Source organism: Amblyomma americanum, chromosome 4 (genome assembly GCF_052857255.1).
Source record: "Amblyomma americanum isolate KBUSLIRL-KWMA chromosome 4, ASM5285725v1, whole genome shotgun sequence".
Lineage (NCBI taxonomy): Eukaryota > Metazoa > Arthropoda > Arachnida > Ixodida > Ixodidae > Amblyomma > Amblyomma americanum.
This window is the reverse complement of record NC_135500.1, coordinates 196,961,535-196,977,046: the sequence shown is the minus strand read 5'-3', so window position 1 is coordinate 196,977,046 and position 15,512 is coordinate 196,961,535. Positions and strand designations below refer to the sequence as shown.

The 15,512-nt window shown below is 45.2% G+C and overlaps 1 protein-coding gene across 3 annotated transcripts in view; it reads left to right on the top strand.

Annotated features, from left to right (window-relative positions):
• SCCRO4 (DCN1-like protein SCCRO4) overlaps window positions 1-15,512 on the top strand; it is a 28,798-nt gene that overhangs the window by 8,922 nt on the left and 4,364 nt on the right. For all 3 annotated transcript variants that reach the window (XM_077662842.1, XM_077662843.1, XM_077662844.1), the window contains 3 exons: window positions 3,388-3,464; window positions 7,133-7,224; window positions 12,309-12,417. In XM_077662842.1, the coding sequence (XP_077518968.1) occupies window positions 3,388-3,464; window positions 7,133-7,224; window positions 12,309-12,417 (278 nt within the window). The remainder of the gene's footprint in view (window positions 1-3,387; window positions 3,465-7,132; window positions 7,225-12,308; window positions 12,418-15,512) is intronic.

The window sequence follows — 15,512 nt, the reverse complement described above, 5'->3', positions numbered from 1 at the left end:
CACCAAAGTGTTTTAAAAGTATCAATGACTTTTTTTCTTTTGCCTCTGACAGTCTGTTCCTTGTGCTTTATGTGCATAGCTTTGTGTCAATGATTTGTGGTGTAGTTTCTTTTCTCTGCAGCCAATAAAAATTTTTTGAATTGATTGGCATTGCTTCTTTAAAGCTGGAACAACATACGGATTCGGAGCTGTAAGCTTCCTTGTGGTGCGGTTGAAAAACAGCAAAAAATGTCTTTAAATTCATTGTCGTACGTTGGTAGCATCTGCAATGCACTTTTGGAACATCCCTCCAGTACGTGCAATCAAGCGAAACTTTACATTTAGGTTTGGCACATGAAACTTTACGTTATTGGCTCGTCTCTAAATTTCTATTAGCCAGTTCAAAAAATCTGTAAACTGTTTCAGTTTAGTTCAGTTTATGGGGGTTCAACATCCCAAAGCGACTAAGGCTATGAGAGACGCCGTAGTGAAGGGCTCCGGAAATTTCTACCACATGCAGTTCTTTAACGTGCCTTGACATCGCACAGCACACGGACCTCTAGGATTTCGCCTCCATCGAAATTCGAGCGCCGCGGCCGGGATCGAACCCGCGTCTTTCGGGCCAGCAGCCGAGTGCCATAACCACTCAGACACTGCGGCGGCCCGCTTAGTTAGGTGTCACCATAATTAAGACATCGGGGCTGATAGGGAGCAATCAGCATCATTCACCGGCTCTGATTTTAATGCGCAGATTTTGATTTTAAAACTGAACTAAACTGAAACTGATAACTGTGGCACCTGTCTAGATCTCTCCATTGGGCGAGGGAGATGTTGAAATGCCTCCTCTCTGGGCTGTTGAAAACTGGTTTTACTGCCGCTTCCTCTGTGTTAGTACATGATGCTCACAGCATCCCAGTGAGCAATATGTTGACGGCCAGGGAGTGCTTACTGGAAAGGTCTACTCTAGATGCCCTCTTTTAGAGTAGGAGAATTATAGTTATTGAAAACGACCTTGTTTGCGATGAATTTGTTGTCTTCCAACGTTTTTCATATCTTTTGGCATTTCTTGCTTTGCTGGCAGAACTCTGCTAACAACTGTACGCTATGAAAACAGAGGCTGATTGACTGTAGTGACGGGTTAATAGTAGGGGTGTGCGAATATTCGAAATTTCGAATACGAATCGAATATGTTTCATATTCGTATTCGAGAAATGATATTTGTGAATTTCCGAATATTAGAAAATTCCCGAATGCTCGGCACCGATCGTATACCGCGCAGACTTCGTAACTTTGTTTGTGGCAAAAGCGCAATGTCTGGGCAAATTATCTGAATATAGAGTTTAAAGTTCCAGGAAAACAATATAAAGGCCCTGTTCTCTCTCTTCTCCATTGTTTATCGCGTGGATTGATCGCATTCCAATGCCGCTAGGCTTGACCTTGTGCGCAATTCTGCAAGTGGGCTCTCCCACATACCACACGTGCTGCGAAGAAGGGGGACGACCTGCTTCTAACAATTGCAACGCGAAAGCGCGTTTATTTTGTTATCCTTCCGTAATATGTTATCTAATTAATGCCCACAACCATGGCATTCGTTCTGTCACCTTAACTCTCTGAGCGTGACCACCGCCATCTTGTTTTGGTCAACTACGCTATGCAGGAAAGCCTACTTGCGCAATTTCGCGTGAGGCTCCCGAAGGGGGTGAGTCGAGGTGGCACAACAGGGCAAGCAATCCTGTAAAAATCCCACCTATTGCATGGTGCACTGTGACCCGTGCACCTCTTAAGTGGTCGTAACGGCAAGCGTGACAACATTCAGAGGGCCCCTGTCATTATGTAAAAAAATAACCTGGCCGCGTAGTTTTGGTTTCTGAGCTTCGCCACTCGCCCGTGGCAATGGTAACTGTCGGCCCGTGCATTCGCCAGTAGCCCAATCTCAGCACCGTGCCGCTTTCAGACGCTGACTGACACGTCGCTGGTCGTTTTTTTTTTTTTCCTTTTTAGAGGCAGTCTCGCCATTCCGACGCCAGTATGTGTTCCCCGGCCCCTTGTTTGCATTTGTGTTGTTCTTCCAGCACACGAAAACGGGCGGCTCATCACGGGCTTACAGGTGTTTTGCACGATAGAGCCGCCTCATAAGACTACCGCATTGTCGGTAGGTTTTTTTTTCCCCGGGGCTGCGGGGCATTTTAGAAATCGATCTTCGAATAACATGGGCATTTCTGTCGATCCTTTGAACTCCTCATTAATGAGGTATTACTAGCCATCATGTTGTTTTTGTTCCCAGTCTTGTCATGTTATGGATTTAATTTTGCCTGACCACATTACAGGTTGGATACTGTTATGCTGTTCAATTAAGTAGTAGTATACATTTCTGTGCACGTCACGTTTTTTTTTTTATACGGTGCTCAGGCAGTCTAGTCATGTTTATTTCAGTTGCAAAGGCCATACACTATTTTTGAAAAAAATATGAGCAACAATGTTTGCTTGTTTCTCTTTTCTGAATTTGTTTTTGCGCTGACCAGATATTCGATTTGATATTCGAATCCATTTTTTCTTCATATTCGATTCGTATTCGAAAATTTCAATATTCGCACACCCCTAGTTAATAGTGATTTATCTCACCATTTGTCGATGGCATCTCTTTTCTTGTCTTATGTGGCAGGAGTAACAGTGCTGCTATTATCTCTTTGAGCTCTTAACTACCAGTGAAATTTGTCACTTGTAAAATCCTTAAATAATTGGGGTTTAACATCCTACAAGCAACACATGGGCTGTGAGGGGAGCTGTGGTGGAAGGTTCCGGGATTAATTCAGACCACCTGGGGCTCTTTAATGTGCACTGACATCGCATAGCGCATGGGCACCCTTTTTGCATTTCGCCTCCATTGAAACGAAACCACTGCTTGCTACCCCCTAATGTCGATAAGTCGAGTTGTCGCAGTAGATTCCAGGCTCTCTTCCACATTGGCTACAACAGTGCATTCTCCCGTACAGAAAAAAGAGTAACGTAAAATGCAGTGTGTCATGTTGCTACTTGTGTGGTGCCTTTTCTCCCTAACGAAGTATGTGTAGCTAAACACAAAATCTCAGTGTCTTGCTGCAGTTAGCAGTTTTTCATGGTGTTCATGCAAACAACTGTATACTAAGTAGGAACTTTTGCATACAGAGGCAACACTAAAGTTGTAAATTTTTTTTAAAGCATGGCCACTCGTGTATAAATAGGTTTTCAGTACGAGTTGGAAAAATGTAGCGCACAAAGTGAAGATGTTGAGATTTTGTATTTTGGGCATTTTTTTTTTTCCAAGGCTTTTACAGTGGCTAAAGGGCTAAACAGAGCTTCAGGCTGGCAGCTTGCTGCTTGCTCCCCTTGGTGCAGTCTTCTCATTTTTGTCACTTCCTTATGCTACAGCTGTGGATGACCCCAAAATGATGGGACCTGAAGGCATGGAGAAATTCTGTGAAGACATTGGCGTGGAGCCTGAGAATGTGAGTACTTGCTTCCCCCCTTAATTCCAAAAGATGGCGAGAAACGCGCTTTACCGTTAAACCTTGATGTAGCGAAGTCCTTTGCCAGCTGCGGCTACCGTATCCCCGCAAACTTCTTAATCTTATCTGCCCACCTAACTTTCTGCCGTCCCCTGTTATGCTTGCCTTCTCTTGGAATCCACTCATTTACCTTTAAGGATTAGCGGTTATCTTTCCTTTGCATTACATGCCCTGCTCAAGCCTATTTCTTCCCCATGATTTCGACTAGGATGTCATTAACTCGTGTTTGTTCCCTCACCCACTCTGCGCACTTCCGGTCTCTTGATGTTATGCCTATCATTTACATGGTTAATTGGAGAGGCCTTTGTTCTGCAGTGGGCGTAGCCAGGCTGATGATGATGATGTAGCGAAGTACCGTAGTTTTTTTTTAACCTCGTGCTTTATAACGAAGTAAATTTTGACGCACTTTGAAAGTAACGAAATTTCATTGTTGGCTCGAAATGAACCTGATGAAAAATTGGACCATACGCTTGGTATCAGAGTGGAGCATGTCCCAAAGCGCGCACCGGATCGTGCACACCAAAATCGGCGCCGTGTGGTTGGCAGCTGTAGAGTGCATTGACAGACGAATATACAATAATCATAGTGGTAGTGTGCCATCTGCTTCGTCAACTGGGATATTATGGCCAAGGCTGGCACGAGCGTAATGCAGCCAGTCATGCCAGCCCGCAGCTCATATTCTTGCTCATAAATGGCTCCAAAAGATTGGGCACTGTGTTTTTCGATTCCCAAATTTCGGAAAAGGGATTGGAAAGGTCAATGCTATTGGCAAACCCATTGGCTTCGAAGCTATTCCTACACTTCACACCTCGTAACCTCGCTTCCTACTCAGACGATGGACGCACATGCACAAAAACGCATGAGACCGATTTCACATAGTGCAATCCGAAATCTGCTTATGCAGAGACGCCAATCTGCCTGCGCAGGAGCAGGTGTGTGCCTGCTCCTGTCCCTTGCGGGGAGCCATCTATGCGTGAGCGCTTCGTGAATTGTGCTGTGACAGAACTCCTGCACTCTCGATCGAAAAGCAACAAGGCGTGGGCAGTACAGGCCTAATTTCATTTCAATGGTGGCATTCTTATCACTCCTGCCGATATGTAGAAAAGAGCCGGCATGGCCCGCCCCCGTTTCTTTCATTCCCTAGCCCCTTCCATGAGGCAGCGGTGGCAAAATGTGCTCTCGTGTCTCGTGTTAGGTCGTTTTGACGATGTGCTCGGGGATGCTGAAGAGATTGACTAGCAAAACCAAAATTGAGTGTGGGTGCACAGTCTGCATCATCAGTGAGGTGTTCAATGCGAGATATACATGCTGAGGCGGTGTGCGAGCTTGCAAGATGAAATGAAATCTTTATGGTCATATGAACGATGTGTTACGCCATTGACGGTAAAGAAAGCCCTTAACACACTTTCACCGCAAAAAAAACTCTTTTCACTCGGGTGATCTGGCAACACGTTTGGAGTTTTTTTTTTCATGTTATGAAGCGAAATATCATGTAATGAAATAAAGTGCAGATTTTACCGGCTTCGTTATATTGAGGTTTAACACGCAGCCTGCGGGGCCTTATTGTGTGACCTGCTGGCCCTACAGATTTCAGCCTTTGTTCTTGAAATGCTTTGCCAGCAGTACCATCTCAGTGTCTCTCTCATCTGTGTTGCATCCCTTTATCGCTGTTCATAGTATTACACCTGCCAGTTGCTCACAATGTCTGAGCTTTAAATCAGTGGAGAGACAATCTTTGTCAGGAAATTGAGAGGTAGCAGTCTCCTAACTTAGCACAGTCCCCAACTGTGACTTACTGTTGTACTTTCGGCATATCCGCAGGGGCAGAAAAATTGATCATGGAGGCATAAGAAATGCACTGGTCTCTTTCCCTTCCTTTTCTCTTTCTCCTGTGGCTACTGGCTCGTAGAAGACAAAAATTTGTTAGTGTGCCTTGCGTGGTCCCTGCCCTAAAGACTAAGGTGCCACATAGGTCATGCAATGCTTGAACAATTGTACAAATGCATGGCAGGAGCAGAGAAGTAATGTGTGCGATATTTATGTTTTGTCGTTTTCTGGTTGAACTCTTATTTGTTCTCCCCCCCCCTTTTCTGGGTCTCTGGTCTGTTTGCATTAGCCTACTTTCTAAGACCACTTCCATTTTCTCATGTGCCGAAATTCAGCTCTTGCCACTGTTTGTTTACTGTGGTGATGGCATTGATGATATCTAGCGCTGACTCTGCTCCCCTTACTAGCTCTACTGTGACGTCATGATAGCAAGGACAGTGCAGCTGTTAGGAATGATAGAGACCGTACCTTACCGTTGTGCTCTGTTTCCGAGCACCGTGTGCCATGTATGACTCTGTAACTTGGCTGAAATGTTTATGGTGGCACAGTAACAGTTGAACATGTTATCCAGCCATGCTCAAGGGATGGTTCACGGCCCATATAAGAGCCATGACATGTGCCCATTAGCTTATATGGGCGAGCTAGTTGGCATGCCTTCATTTCTGAAAACAGTGTGAATAGCGAGATGAGAAAACAAACAGGACAGCGCACGAACTGCCAGTTGGGGCACTTATTACAGGTGTTGCAATATGTGTACTTGTGTTAACTAAACTGTAGGGCACCTAGTGCCATGAGTTGTGCAGGTAAGTGCATGGACAGGCAACCTTTTTGGTGGCAGAACAATTGATGGCGTGCTGAGATGCAAAGAGTCGTGTGGACTTCATTTAATATATTGATCGCGGGCTCTCTGTGTGTCTGCACGCTATAATCTTGTCGCAACAGTGAAGAGGTTGCTTATTCACACGGTTAACTAAAATACTTCTGGTAGTCAGTTTGTTATAATTTAGTTCGTGCAGGTGCATTGCACGGTTTAGTCGTGATTTTTTTGTTTGTCACCTCCACTGGAGTATAGTACATATTGGTCCACATAGCACCTCGGTTATGTACTCAGTTGGTCTCTTCTCTATTATCGTCTTTTATGCCCAAGAATGGTAGTGTGCTCAATCTTTGTTGATTCATGTTTTGTTGAGGACGAAAGTCTCCAGAATGCCTGAAAGGCAATCTAGATGCATAAGTGCTACATGTGCTGCTTTGACGACAGTCAGATGATTTCACTACCCCATGAAAACCGAATGTCCAGCTTTGACCTCCATAAGCCATCGGCCAGTGATACAGCTGTCAGGTTTGGTTGCTGCCCGAACTTCCTGGACACTGCTTCCAATTGTAGTTTGCTAAGCTGTGAAAATGATTGAGGTCTTTTCTTCACAAAGCATTTAATTTATGCTTTCTTTGGCTTTTGTATGAAGCTACTTCGGTGTTTTCCTCTTTCGTTGACAGGATGCAAGTATGAAATGGGCTTGAGATTATTTACATCTAAATATGCTTCAGCATTCACATTACAAAATGTAAAAAATTCATTAAAAGGTCACAACAAGAAACCTACCAGCTCCTGGTGATAGTGCAAGCTCTGTGGCATTTAAAAAAAAATTTTCCAGTTTACAGTTTTGTGTGTGCTATGAATAGTAGAAGATACTAGTGCTGGAGAAGTCAGTTCATGTAGTATACGCCCAAAATGGTTGGTCGTGGATTCAGCCCTGCATGGGTTTTCTTCTTTGTTTAAGATTGTCATGCTGGTGCTAGCCTGGAAAATGGGTGCCAAGCACATGGGTTTCTTCAGTGAAGAAGAGTGGCTTCACGGTCTCACATCATTGCAGTAAGTTTGCCTTTTGTGTACAGCCAATCCCGGATATATAGAACTTGAAGAGGATTACAAAACAGTTAATACAGTAGAAACCAGCTATCGTAAACTTGGATATAGTAAGTGAAATTGCTGTCCCATTTTGCCTTCCATAGGTGACTACACGTTTTTTTTTTTTGTTTATCACAGACATGTTTAATAAAACAATGGTTATAGTAAACAGCATCTGGCCACGGCGGCATACTTCGTGCAATATGATGACTTCGCAGCGTGTGCAGCCTAGGACATCTCAGACCCGCAGACATGAAACGGCGTAATCGCGAGTCCAAAAGTTGGAGGCAAATGGGTAGCAAATGCGATAAAACAGCGCTCTTTGAGATGGCTTAACTACTAGGCTCATGAGCTGCGAGGAGAGGCCGGCCTTTTGAAGTCCTTGGAGCAGCGAGGCACCGCGAGCACGAAAATAAAAAAAAATAGTAAAGCTGAATATGAACTTGGAAGGTGGCACGGGCTGCTGAGAAAATATAGACAGTAAGAGTGCAGTGATGAGTAGGGAAGGAAAGAAAGGGACGAAAGTTCGCAGCACCGGGCAGCATGAAGCAAGAGGCGGCGGAGGCAAGATGCAGAGTGTTCGGCTGCGCTGAGTGGATGGCTTTGCTACGCTTGATTTTGTCACGCGTTTAACTATTCACTTCGCAATCACACTGAGGGTGCGGAAGACTATGCTGTGTTCATGCGAAGCTTTGGTTTTCATATGGAATCAAATGCATCATATTTGTCACCTTGTCGTTCTGGTGTAAATGCTGTATTTTGACTGATGAAATCAGAAACGAAATAAAATGTGATGACTGAAAATAAATAATTATAATATAAAGAGACAATAAGAGCAGGTTCCAGAGTATTTCTTAAGTCTTCGTTTTATAAGCAAACGCTATGTGCTTAGTAAGTAACCAGTTAATTATCAAACAGCATCCTCAGAGCCATGCCATCACCAGCAGTTGATATAAGTAATACGATATATGTATGTTATATGGAAAATGGCACTACGTAAGCTTATCTGTAAACTTGGAAGCAAGAGTACACTGCATCCACGATAGCGACGCATTTAATATACATAATTGCATAACGTAGTATAGTTCAAGCTGTGAACAATGTAAATGGCAGCAACTATAGCCAAGCGACTGAATGGCCAGCAGTTTGAAGTGCTGCGTGATGAGCTGGAAAGGAAGTGTAGTAGGTTATTTTCCTATGAGCCTTTGCACTAGTTTATTTAGTGCATCTCACCTATTGCTGTAATGTACTTGCAAGTTATTTATTTATATGTATTTATGGCCTGTACCCTACAGTGTGTTGATTGTGTGTAGTTCTCACAAAAAACACCACTGATAAACCAAGTCTGATATTTAATGTCGAACCTCGATATATCGAACAGCGCGGTGATCGCAAAATAGTTCGATATAGCCAGAATTCGATATATAAAATCACGTAGGAAACGCGTCAAAAACTAGCATAAATCAATCAATGAACGAATCGTGGCGCAATAGATACTCACTTGAAGCTTCAAACAAAGTATTTATTTCGTGGGCTGAAAGTACTGTAGCAGCGTAGCCTGCTTCATATTGGCAACTGCGTGCTTGACCACGGCGTCCTCAACATAGTCCAAACGGTCCACAAGAGATAGTCCCGTGCCTTCTATTGCGCCGCAGTAGCGGCATACAAGGGCCAAGGCAGCTACAGCCTCAGTTGCAGTCGGGAGTGGGGCAACATCAGCGTTTGCGGGCTCAACCTCGGCAGCATCTTCGTTTGGCCGCTCAGCAGTAACTTCTGCCGCGATCTCCACGTCTGTTAACTCCGCCACTGTTCCGGTGCTGTCGTCACCGCCAACGAAGTCGTCAATGCATATGCTGTGCGGCTTAGCACCGACACAGCGCTCCGACTGGCTCCAGGTTTCTTCGAGCTGGCATTCTTCCTCTGTGCCGTCCAACGGCAAATCTTCGGTTGCTTCCTTGGAAGCTCCTTCAATGCGGCTCACGAAACCCGGATGTCGAAAACAGTGAACTATTGTTGACTGCTTGACGCTGTCCCACGAGGCTTTCAGCATTTGAATGGCACCCAAAAGGTCAATCTTTAGCTCTTGGCCCATCCACAGCTTTATCAGCAAATTGTCGATGAGCCGACGCTTATAAATGGACTTGAAAGCACGAATAATGCCCTGGTCCAATGGCTGCAGCTTCGACGTCGTGTTCGGCGGCAAAAAAATAATTTCAATATTGCTCAGCTGGACATCGGTGTGGTGTGCTGTGCAATTGTCAACGATGAGGCAAACCGTCCGGCCTTGACGCACCAGCTCAGAGTCCCATGCCTTCAACCATTTTTGGAATATATCCCGAGTCATCCACGATTTCTTGTTCCAGGCATATGTAACCGGAACGCTGGGGCAGTTGCGCATGCACCTCGGGGGTTTGGAACTTGCCTACGACAAGTGGCCGCAGCTTCGTGCTTCCGTCCATATTGGCAGCCAACAGAACTGTGATACGAGCTTTGCCTTGCTTGCTGCCGTGGCACTTGTCTCCGCGGGTGTCGAGCGTTTGTCGTGGAAGCATTTGCCAGAACAGGCCCGTTTCATCAGCATTAAGTATCTGATTGGGCTCATACTTGGCAAGAACCTGAGGCTACTCTTGTTCAAGCTACTTCTTGATCTTGCCTTCATTGGTGTCCTCACTTTCCCCCGAGACTGTCTTACCAACAATGTTAAAGCGGGCCTTAAAACGTTGCAGCCAACCGCTGCTGGCATTGAAGTTCTCGGCGTCGAGAATGAACGCAAAATTCTTGGCCTTCTGTTGTAGCATTGGCCCCGATAAAGGAATATTCCGGGCCCTTACATCAATAAACCATTTGTAAAGCGCATTCTCGACATCTTCAAAGGCAGCTTTGCGCACCCGTCGCACGCCTGAGTGCTGGTTTTTTTCTGCCTTGGCCTTTATATCACCCTTGTTTTTAAGTAGAGTGCTCAAAGTGCTCCTTGGAATCTTGAAAGCTTCGGCGACGCTTGACTTTTTTTCACCATTTTCAACGCGCTGTATTGCTTCCAATTTCGCAGCAAATGTCAGGGACGTCCGCTTCTTCGCGTTTGCAGCTATCACACCAACCACGCCACGACAGGCCTAAGCCACACACGATAACGACTGGCGTAGCACAAGCAGCGGCACCGAGACGCACGTGTCGTTGACGTTGTCAAACTAGCCAAGCCACTCCAAGCTGGCCAAGCCACGCGAAGCCGCCGCGTGCGTACGCCGCTACGTTCAAATGGCGCCCTCGGCGCGATCGATGTGGGCAGCTATCGTATGCAGCAGTTGGGAACGCCTATCGCACCGCCGCTATCTTTGAGGGTGTTGCGGGAAAGCTCGCCTCCTGTCAACACAGCGCATTTGGCCTGGGGCGGCGGAGTTCGATATATCCAATTTTACATCCGGCCCCGTTCGAAATCAAAAATTAAAAATGCATGCGATTTTCCACGTGATATAGAAAGTGTTCGATATATACAATAATCCCATATATCCGTGTTCGATATATCGAGGTTTGACTGTATGAACCATCGATCACAGTTTTCCTGGCTTATCTTAGTGGCTGAGCAGTTGTGCTAAACTTTCTTTGAAACACGGCATGGAATTAATATTTTTTTGTGCAGTCCTTCTAAGTCTAATATAAAGGGACACTGAGGATAAATTAAAGTTGACCTGTACGGATAGACTATGGCATTCTAAAGACAGAGACCACTCTCATTGAAAACTCAGCTTTTTTAATGCTTTTTAGGACAGTGGGGCAAATGTGGGCCCCCTAACTTCAAGTGCCAACCGACGGAAAACGATGCACCTGTGTACTGTATTTTTGGATGCCGAACTATCAAGATAGCAAACCATTAGTCTTTTTATCTGTCGCTAATAGGCATACTATTTGTTATATATGAAATGGCATTCTTCTGGCCTAGTTGGTGTAATTCCATCTGTGGGCCAGCGTGAACATTGGGACACAGGGACAGTGAAGCTTTGGGAAACACAGCGATGTGTTTCGTGTTTCAATGTGTCTGTCTCTGTCCCTGTGTCCCAAAGTTCACGCTGGCCCACAGATGTTGTCTATGCGTTTTTACAAGCGTGGGTGTGTAGTTAGACGTGGCCCACTTTGGCACGAAAAGCTTTTGGGCCTTTGCCTCCAGTCAACTGCCTCAAAAAGACTTGAGCTACGGATGCTTACCACGTTTGAGGTCTTTCTTTAAGAAGTCATTGGTACAAATGTGTACCAATTTTTTTTTTACAAAACCAGGGGTTGCATTCAATTTTTAGAGTCATTCTGAGCGTAATTTTACCATTTGTAAGCATGCGATACATGCATACAGTGGCTTATAAACGGTTAAGCCAGAAAAGTCCAAAAGATGAAACACAGGTGCCGTCACCGCCGGCCAATTTTTCAGGTGAACCGCGTGTGTTGGCACCAAATTTCGGGCGCGGATGTCGGAGGCTATGCTACTCTGCAGTTCACTTCAAAACAGCGACAACTAGTGCTTCTAGTTGTGGACATCACAAGGTTGAATTAAATGTTGGGAAATTGTTAAAGTCAACGTACCCAGAGAGAGCCAGAAAATCAATTTTTACTGAGAACTATAATTTGATAGGGTAGTCAGAGCCAGTATAAGTTGCATTTGCTCTTTTCCTCTGTGATCACTTTTTTTTTTTTAAGACACTTCATATGGACACTCAGGATCTTTCATTCAGACTTTCAATCCTTTTTTTTTTGTACTTTATCTACCTTCATTCTCTGGCTTCCATTACAATTGTGGATAGGCCGTACCATTGGTAGAAAAGTTGTGTTAGTGTAGGAAATCTGGCTTATTCATGAGGAAAACTGTTGATTGTACGTATCTTCAAGCATTAAATTATTTTTGTGCTCGGGTGTTCGCACGACAGAGCACCAGAACATTCCTCTTATGGGCGTGTTGGCTGTCACGGAAGCACAAAGCTTAGTGCCTATATTCGTACCATTAGCAAAGTCAGGCTTTGTGACATTAAGCATTGTCATAAGCCACCATTCATCTCTTTTTGCAGGTGTGACTCCATTCAGAAAATCCAAGGGAAGCTTGACTACCTCAGGTCTCTGCTGAATGACCAAAACCAGTTCAAAAGCATCTACCGATATGCTTATGACTTTGCCCGGGTGAGTGCTCTCTTGACTTGGCTTGGTGCTTTCTGCAGCTGACACTAGTAGTACAGTAAAATCTCGGTGATACGAGCACGGTTGATACGAATTTAGCAATGATACGAATCCGTAAAATTCCCCGGCCGGAGTGCATTGTGTACAACGTGTGGAATTCCGGATGTTTAGAACTCTCTCCCGTGCCACATCAGACGATACGAACACGGGAGCCGCGATCGCACCCTCGAGCACTAAGCGCTGCCCGCACATCGCCGATGTCGCGATCAGTAATCGTGCGATGCGCGCCTAAGTCTTGAATGGTGGTGCGCTGCCCTCACATCGCCGAAATAGCAATCTCTAATCGCGCGGTACACACAGCAAGCGGCGGTGCGCGGCACCGACATCCCCGAAATTGCGATCGCTGATTACGCGGTACGCACCGCAAGCAGTGAGCGGTGGTGCGCGGCCCTCCCATATCACCGAAATTGTGATCCTAATCGCGCTGTATGCACCACGAGCAGTGAGCAGGAATGCGCAGCCTTCACATCGCCGAACTCGGGATCGCTGACTTTGCGGTACGCACTGCGAGCAGCGAGCGGCTCTTACATCGCCGATATCGCGATTGCTAATCACGCGGTATGCACCGCGAGCAGTGAGTGGCCCTCACATCGCTGATCGCGCGGTAGGCACCACAAGCAGTGATCAGTGGTGCGCGGCCCTCACATGGCCGAAATCGCGATCGCTAATCGCGTTGTACGCACCGCGAGCAGTAGCGGCGATGCGGAGCCTTCATATCGCCGAAATCGCAATCGGTGATCGCGCGGCACGCGCCGCGAGCAATGTGTGGCCCTCACATCGCCGAAATCCATATCGCTAACCGGGCGAAACACACCGTCAGTAGCGTGGCCGCACAGCCATGAAAAAAATCCCTTCAGCCGTAAACAGACCTGTGTGCATGCAATTTCTATGCTTCTGCGTGCGAATTTTGTTCATTTGGATGATACAAAATTTCGGATGATAAGAATTTTATAGCGACCCCGTGAGATTCGTATCACCGAGATTATACTGTAGTGTATTGTTATTTGCAGGCCCCCTCCCCTCCACCACCCCCACCCTTCATTTGTGCTGCACTCATAGGAATATTTTCAGGTTAGAGAGGGCACGTCTCAGTCTCTTTTGCATACCTCAGTTGGTAGCTTTCAGTATATATTTTTCTCATTAGCAGCAGAAGCTAACGTAAGGCTCGCATGTTAGGATCACAAACTTTCATAAAACCTCTGCATATAGTCCAAGAAATGAAGAACAAATCAAATGAAGGAATAAAATGAAAGATGGGTTGACATTCTGTTTGCAATTGAAAAATATCATGGAAAATGTACTTGCCAGTATCAAGAATGAAACATGGTTTCAGAGATTTAAATCTTGTGTTATTCTTTGGGATGCATACCTACAACTCTCCAAAATTGTCCAGGAGACCCTTGGATTCCAACCGAACTGGTCGCCGACTTTATTTGGGAGTATTTTATCTGGAAAAATTTTCCGCATGCAGCACAGGCGAACCATAATCGTCAGTACGTGCTTGTTACCTGGAAAGGCCAATGTGACTGAAGCTATTTCAAACCGTCACTGCCCGTGTTGTTAGAGTAAAGGATTGCTGCACTGTGTGGCCTGTGGTACCACCTGCACTGCTAAAGATGGTTGTGAAACCAGCAAGGTTACACATGTGCAATCTGCAAGCTTAGGTGCCTATTTTGGAACCCTGTTCGTTTTGGGAATGATGAAATGCATGGTTCTGCCTCTCAAGTTGGAACGAGGATGGCAGCAGTTGTGGATGGCCTGCATTGTCGTGTGCGTTGTCTTTGGTGGTACGGAAGAACCTTCAGAAACAGTCCATTTTTCAGAAGTGATCCACTGTGAGTTCCTGTGACGTACAGTGAATCTTGCAAACAAATTTTTAGACTGTGTGCCGTTGTTTCTACCTTGCTCATCACGAGACTCGGGGGGGAAAAAAAAAGACTGGTATTGGAGGCTGCTGGAGCATAAGTGGACACTTCAAAGCATTATTTGTTGAAGCACCATCACTTTTAAGAATGAATTCGGGAAACCTACTCTGGAAAATTTCTTAAATGAGCAGCATTGTATGGCAAAGTCACTCTTCAAGTAATGTCTTCATTGCTCATAGTGAATCACTGCCATCATGCAAACAGGGCTAGCCTTCATATCCAAAACTTTTGTAGAAAAGCTGAAGCCAGCTGATTGATGTAGGCAGGAACAATTCTTGTAGAGACCCAGCTCATAAATGACATTTGCATCCCTGAATCTGATGCGGGCATCTGAAGACTGCACTGCACGTCAACCAGCTGTTATTCGAAGAGGACACCTATGCATTAGCTAAAATAAAATTGTCCTTACCTTTGACAGTGGGTTGCATTTTGGGACTTTTGTGAAAATTGGAAACCACGTCAAAACACGGGCTGTTGCCTTTTTAGGTTAGGGTCTGGTTAACACCTGCATTATGCAGTAATGCTCTTATGCATGTTTGTTTGCTGGTGGCTGTCTGGAAACTGCAAGTAAATTAACCCTGTGCTAAATGATTGCTTGCTGGCTTCCAGTATTTTTTTTTTTCTTCCCCAGCACATTGGATAAAGGTTTAGGTAACTTGGAACACACAGCTGTGTCAGCAGCTTTGAACAGCTTATGTTCTGTCTACAGAAACAGTGCAGTGGCCATAGATTACTCAGCTTTATTACAAGCATTATAATATTCATTCTGGCATTCATTTCAGAACAGTTTTTGTTGCATCAAGCTGGAATGTTAAACCAAAACTTTTTTTTCTTTGGCATTGACATCTTGCTGCAGTGAATGACTGTTACATTAGAAGCAAGCCACCTGTGAATGGTGTTTTGCAATACCTGTTGGACTTGTGAGTGAAAAAGGCCGTAACATTGATCAGAGAAAGAAAAAAAGAAAAATGCTTGAAGTACTGAACAGAGCTCTCGTTTTCTTACATGAAGCAAGTATTCTGGGCCAAGTAAAACACTTCAAACACAGAAGTGTGCTCAGTAAAACAGTGTTGCCTACCTGCCTACCTGCAGTGTTGCCTACCTCCCTAGCTC